The sequence below is a fragment of the Sinocyclocheilus anshuiensis genome, unplaced genomic scaffold (assembly GCF_001515605.1).
Source record: "Sinocyclocheilus anshuiensis isolate Anshui unplaced genomic scaffold, SAMN03320099.WGS_v1.1 scaffold1477, whole genome shotgun sequence".
Taxonomy (NCBI): domain Eukaryota; kingdom Metazoa; phylum Chordata; class Actinopteri; order Cypriniformes; family Cyprinidae; genus Sinocyclocheilus; species Sinocyclocheilus anshuiensis.
Genome location: NW_015547710.1, coordinates 72,202 through 79,502, shown reverse-complemented (window position 1 = coordinate 79,502; position 7,301 = coordinate 72,202). Strand labels below are relative to the sequence as shown.

Genomic DNA, 7,301 nt, shown 5'->3' with positions numbered 1-7,301 from the left:
GTACATTATGTGGAAAATAATGTGTTTTTTTAACCTTAAACACAGTGCATTACACCAAATACACAAAATAATGTTCTTTTTAGCAACGCCATATGACCCCTTTAACAGATATTTGAAATAAATGAAGAATAGTGAAAATCATGAATATCATATGGAAATATGCTTATGTCCTATTGCAAGACCTATTTAAAAGACATTAACAATGTTACTATAATTGCATAGATTAAGCTCAAATGTTTATGAATATGAAAGTTGTTCTGGTGATTCAAGTTGCAGTATTTTAGTGTTTTTTTTTTTTTTCAGATGAAATTTTCTTATAAAGCTGTCGTTTGTGTTACAGCAACTGACCACCACACAGGTAAAGGTGGATAAGGTTCAGGTTAGTGGAACTTGCAACACCACCTTCGCAGTTTGTCTGGACCAAGATGAGAAGAAAATTTTACAGAGTGTGGCCAGGTACAGTTTGTTTTTGTTAGCTTTTTTTACTGATGTTTGGCTAAAAAGTATATGCAGTAAATCTTTTTACTGTCAGACAGGTTTTTACACCTGCTCCATGTGAATTGAGCCCATGACCTTGGCATTGATAGCACCATGCTCTACCAGATGAGCCACAAGAACATATGAAATTGCCAAATTATAATTAAATACTTTTAATAATTAATACTTTTTTTTAGCAATATGTCATTGAGTTTGTGTACTTTAACCTAAATACATTTGTGTACTCTGTTCACCACTGCTATGCAGTATAAATAAATAAATTATTATTCATTATATTTTATTCATTATTTCATACGTGTAGCATATTTATTAAGCGAGAATGCATTGCATTGAACAAAAGGGACAGATAAAACATTGTAAAGCACATTGGTATAAAAACCTATTTTAAACAAATGCTGTTTCTTTTGAACTTCAATTCAAAAGTCATTCAAAAGTGCTGGAAAAGTTTATATCACTGTTTCCAAAAAAATATGCAGCTCAACTGTTTTCAACTTTGAGAAGAAATATTAATTGTGCACCAAATCATATTAGAATGATTTCTGAAGGATCATTGGCACTGAAGGCTGTTGAAAATTCAGCTTTGCTATTTTAATTTACATTTTAAAAATCTATTAAATAGTAAATAGTTATTTTATATTTTAAGAATATTTCACATTGTTACTGTTTTACTACTATATTTTTTATTAAATAAATGCAGACTTTGTGAACATAAGAGTTATTTCAGAAAATAATTTTGTGTTTTAACGTGGAATACTCCTTGCATTAAGCCAGCAAAACAAAAAAGAGGAACAAAATCATGAAATGTCATTTTCATGTTTTACTGTGAGATGGAAACGAGACTGATAGTGACTCAGTGACCACTGCTGTTTGTCACAAAGAAAAAATGGTTAATTCTGTCATAGAGTTGTCATAGAGACAATAAAAATATTTGTTATAAAAATAGTTTTGTGGCCAACAACCGGTAAAGTTTTTCAGTGCATTACTATTAGGATGTAAACTCAGCTGAACATTTATACAGTGACATGAACAACCCCAAACTTTTTTTTTCTCTTTGCAGATGTGAGGTATCAGTTTGTTATAAATCAGATAGTTCGACTGATTGGACGAAAGGAAGGGTGTTCTCATCTCAGATGCAGCCTCTGCAGCCAACCTTCTGCTCTCTGCTTTGTCTGCCTGTTGCCACTTTCAGTGGACCTCAGCCTTGAACCCAGAGACTAGGTTTAACCCTAAGACTCCAGCCTAATAGATGTCCATTTACATAGTTATCTTCTTCCACTTTTAAACTACAACTCTGCATATCGACTCTCAATAAAGCTAAGATACACTTTCAGGCAAAAGTGCTCTTTTATTACGTTTGTGAGCATCATATGTATGTAGAGCGAGGGTTGTTCGCTTCATATTTCTGAGATAAGGATAACTGGTTGTTAAGCCTGAGGTACATCCTACTGAATATAAATCAGTGGACAAGCTGAGACAAATTTTATGGACTTATGACTAATCATCATAATCATTTATGGACATCTGAATCAGGTTATGAATCAAAACCTGAGTCATCTATAATGGTTTGGTACTTTGAAAGGGATGTTATTACTGGATTGAATTGGAACTGGGCCTGTCCTGGTTCTTATAAAACCAGCGTGGATGAATACTCTTGTTAATGCACATATTAACCACCATTTAAATACGCACTGTGGACACTGTAATAATATGTTTGTATATATGACATAATTATTTTATGTAGCTATAATGGAAATTCTCAGGAAATATATCTATATTCCTTTACAGTCTTTCATTTTTAATTATTTAAACTCATTTCTGTCTGGCCAGAGAATTGAGACAGTGGTGCCTCAGATTTTAGTCCTTAAAATCTAATGTATTACGTGATTATTTTTGTATATGTTTGTATATCTTATCTGCAGGATTATTTTTGCTGTGTTGTGACTTTAAAACTATCTGAAACCTGTCTGCTTTGAATACCTCTTATTGTAGTATGGTGTGTTTGCCAGCAGAGGTCCTTATAAACCATTTGTTGAGTTTATCTTGTGGTCGCTGGAGGCTGAACAGTGGTGAATAAACACCTACATCACTGGCGGCGAAAAACCAAAACGATTCAGTCAGTGCGCTGTAAACCTGGCACAGTTTGTAAGTTAAACAAACTGAATTAATTCTTTCTTTCTTTCGTTCTCTCTCTCTCTCTTTCTCTCTCTCTCTCTCTCTCTCTCTCTCTCTCTCTCTCTCTCTCTCTCTCTCTCCCTCTCTCTTTCTCTCTCTCTTTCTTTCTAAAACGATCAGAATAACTGTCAAAACAATTATTTTCTCTGTCTTTCTTTCTGTTTTTTGAAACACTTAAAGATTGTATATGTGTTGGCAAAATTATGGAGTAGAGGAGTACAATGTACATATGTATGTGTTTTTATTAAAACAATTGAGGGATTTTACTCTCTCTCAGGGCAGACCGTTTTTAAATAATGTCCGTCTGTGTTTATTAAACTTTGTAAATACATTCTATTTGCAATAATACTATATTTCATTTTGTTGTCTCAATATGTTGGACAGAGTGTTGTGTGAACAGACTAATGGCCAGTACTACTGAAATGTACTATTCACTGTTATGCAAAATGTCTTTTTTATTATTTTGTCATTCTGGCATCCAAGAGAACTTAAAGCGGTACTTTCCATGTAAATTGTATTCATAAAGTATATATTATTTGAACACTGTAACATGTCAAAAATATATTAAATAAAACCACTTAAAATAAATTACTACTCACAAGTCAGTGTGTATGTGGTTCCATAATGACTAACAATTATATTTTTGGCTAGTGTCATCAGAACGCCCTAGCTACCAACATTTTTAACACCTTTTATGGAGGTGATTTTTAATGAGACTGTCATTAGATATATTACATAGACTTTAAATGCTTGCTTTTGGTTTTCCACTACAGTGGAAACTATAGTCCTACAGATTGTAGAGGCATTCTCATTATCAAATGTCAGGTTAATAACTGAACAATGACAACTCTGTCTGCTAAAACAATGTTTCTTGAAAAGGGCAGTTTTGCTGAGGGTATTTATGAACTGTTAGCCTGTTCAAGATGTTATCAAAGATCATAAAAAATGTCACAAGATGACTATGCCTATTAAAAAAACAGCCATTGAGGAAAAGCTTAAATGTGTTAGGAGCACCTAAAATCAGATTATGTCAGTTATGATCAAGTTCTTCTATGATAAATAGTCCCTTTGTCAATAAGGGATAGAAATAGGATGATTCTGAAACGATTTGTAATAGAGTTGGCTCTGGATGCCTGTCTTCACCCTCACCCTCATGTAGTTGTCAGCATGTCTATTCTTATTAACAGTAGTAGTAATAGTAAATTGATACATCTTACAAAACCTGGCAAGAATATGTTCAAAATCAAAAGACAGTAATAAGATATAAGATTTTGCTTGAAGAAATTTAAGCCAATTTTAGGATTAATTAGATTAAACACATTGTCCCTTCAGTTCTCATTACCTTAAAAGTGGCAGCAAGTGATTGACTTTATGCATCATAAGTTACTGAATAATCCATTCAACCATTTCTTTCAAAATGCTAGATCATTCAGGAACAAAACACCATTTAGCCAGGCAATGGTTAATGGTAAAAATAATAAAAAATAATATAGTTTTCTTGACAGTTATTATTCATTAATTTTTGTCATGTGAAAGCTCTTTACAGGATACAGTAAGTTGAACTTCAGCTGCATAGATCATAGATATCTAGATATACATAGATATTTTAGTGGCTGCTTCTGAGCTGCCATCTTCCATACTAGAAAGGTCAAAGAGGGCAAGTTCACTGTGCACCTGCAAACCATACTTATTCACATGTATGAATATCTATATCTGCAATAGCAGCTGATTTTCACAGGATTTAGATTATTATTAATGTTAGATAATTCTGCATATGGTAACTAAAGAATATTATTTAAAGCTCTTAAAAATATTATTGATTTGAGAACCCCCAACCGCAGATATTGGGTTTTTATAACTGTGATTGTGTGGCAGTTTGTCAAACAGCTTCTCAAATGTTGTTTGGAACATTAAAATGCGAATAGTTGGCATTTTAAGTCTTCTTGTCCAAGTTGGTATTCTTTTTTCATTGTGTCAGCAGCATAGACTGCTTACCGGAAACAGCTATGATTAGAATTCCTTAAAACAAGCTTATTTTATTTTTATCCTCATCTTCATATGCAAATATAAATGAAGATTATCAGTGAAAAATGGCATGTTGTGGAAAAACGCTCTGGTTACTCACGTAACCTCGGTTTCCTGAGATAAGGGAACGAGCGTTGCATCGTCATTGACGACTGCTTGGGGAAACTCCTGTTTTCTCTGTTACTGAAGCCTCATTTGTTAACATTTGTGTAGTTGCACAAACCAACGACTGCTATATAAGTCGGCCCAGAGCGCCATTTCATCAGAATCAACGACTGAAGTGACAGCCATCACTTCACGTGTAACTATAGCACGGCCAGTTATGCAACGCTCGTTCCCTTATCTCAGGGAACCGAGGTTACGTGAGTAACCGGAGTGTTCCCTATCGAAAGGTAACAACCGTTGCGTCGTCATTGACAACTGCTTGGGGAACGTATCCAGTAGCGTCGTGCTATAAGATGCAGAACTTAGCCTGCTCCACGAGCTCAGCCCACGAACACTCAGCGAGGGCTCCATAAGCCTGAGCCACAAAGAGACCCGGGAACATTCCTGGGGGAAGTAAGCATTAAGCGGATAAGACCCGCGCCTGTAGGGCAGGGACGTCCAAATTGTAGAATCTAATAAAGGTAGACGGCGGACCAGACCCAAGAGGAGGCTATTCCTCTGGTGGAATGGGCCCTCACACCCAAAGGGCATCGCAAGCCAGCTGAGGCATAAGCCAGAGCTATAGCGTCTACTATCCAATGAAATAGCCTTTGCTTTGTGACAGGCAGCCCTTTAGAGCGGCCTCCAAAGCACACAAAAAGCTGCTCTGACTGACTGAATGACTTCAAACACGTAATGTGAACTCGCAGTGCCCGGATAGGGCATAGCAAGTTGGGACCTTGCTTGCCATCCATTTCAGGGAGGGCTAAAGGGGAAATGACCTGGGCTCTAAACGGAGTTGAGAGCACCTTTGGTACATAGCCCACTCGCTTAACTGACGCCAGGGCCAAAAGCAGAGCAGTTTTGAGTGTCATGACCTAAGCTCCTAAAAGAGGTGCTTCCAGAAGTCATAGATCCTCTTCTGACTATTATTAATTCGTCATTGTCATCAGGATATGTCCCCATAACCTTCAAACTGGCTGTTATTAAACCTCTCATCAAAAAAAAACACAACTTGACCCCAAATAACTAGTTAATTACATTGGGACCTTGCTTGCCATCCATTTCAGGGAGGGCTAAAGGGGAAATGACCTGGGCTCTAAACGGAGTTGAGAGCACCTTTGGTACATAGCCCACTCGCTTAACTGACGCCAGGGCCAAAAGCAGAGCAGTTTTGAGTGTCATGACCCAATCGTGGGCCAGAGCATCCCGCTGTCTCGAAAAATAGATTGGGCAGTGATAGTTGTCTTCGGAGGCGAAGAGGTCGACCTCTGCCCTGCCGAAAACTGACCAGATCATCTGAACCATCTGGGGATATAGCCTCCATTCCCCTGGAGCTACATTGCCCCTTGACAACATATCTGCTCCCTGGTTCAGTCTGCCAGGGAGCTGCATGAACTGCTCGTAGTGAGAGGAGTTCTCTCTGTGCCCAAAGCGTTGTCTTCGGAGGCGAAGAGGTCGACCTCTGCCCTGCCGAAAACTGACCAGATCATCTGAACCATCTGGGGATATAGCCTCCATTCCCCTGGAGCTACATTGTCCCTTGACAACATATCTGCTCCCTGGTTCAGTCTGCCCGGTACATGAACTGCTCGTAGTGAGAGGAGTTCTCTCTGTGCCCAAAGCAGGAGACATCGAGTCATCCTGTGAAGGGGACATGTCCTGAGGCCGCCTTGGCGGTTGATATAGGCCACCATTGTCATGTTGTCCGACCGGACCAGGACGTGGTGCCCCTTTAAGGCAGGCAGGAAGGTTTTCAGGGCTAGACAAACTGCCATCATTTCGAGGCAGTTGATACGTAGGCATCGCTTGTGGGTCGACCAGGAACCGTATGCCGGGTTGCCCTCGTACAGAGCACCCCAGCCTGAGCCGGAGGCATCCGTCGTTACCACCTTCCTTCTGGAGGTCGTTCCCAACTGTACGCCTGACTGATACAGGCAAGAATTTTGTGTATGAATGTGGAACAGTAGATTTATGTACAGATTTGTGCATTATTTACTCTATATACAGTTGTATAAATAAAGAGATATGCGTTTGTATTTACATAATACTTGAGAAAGAGGCAATATTTAAAGATGTAGAATGAATTACAGAAATTAATTACAGAACACAGGTAATGATTCATCTGTTAGCTGTTTAAGCTGGAGATGGCATGAGGGGAAAAACTGTTTTTATGCCTAGATGTTCTAGGGCACAGAGACCTGTAGCATCTGCCTGAAGGGAACTTTTTCAGTTGACGAAGGAAGTACAACCTCTGCTGGGCCTTCTTCACAATGGAGTCAATGTGAATATCCCACTTCAGGTCCTGAGATGGTGGTTCCCAGGAATCTGAATGACTCCACTGCAGCCACACTGCTGTCCATGATGGTGAGAAGGGGGAGAGCAGGGGGGTCCACTATCATCTCCACAGTTTTGAGCGTGTTCAGCTCCAGGTTGTTGTGACTGCACCAGACAGCCAGCTG

The 7,301-nt window shown here is 38.6% G+C and overlaps 1 protein-coding gene across 1 annotated transcript in view; it reads left to right on the top strand.

Moving 5' to 3' along the window:
• pik3r5 (phosphoinositide-3-kinase, regulatory subunit 5) overlaps positions 1-2,692 on the top strand; it is a 23,620-nt gene extending 20,928 nt beyond the window's left edge. The window contains exons 17-18 of the mRNA XM_016506824.1: positions 341-456; positions 1,556-2,692. Of these exons, the coding sequence (XP_016362310.1) occupies positions 341-456; positions 1,556-1,703 (264 nt within the window). The 3' untranslated portion in view covers positions 1,704-2,692. The remainder of the gene's footprint in view (positions 1-340; positions 457-1,555) is intronic.
• The last annotated feature ends 4,609 nt before the right edge of the window (positions 2,693-7,301 follow it).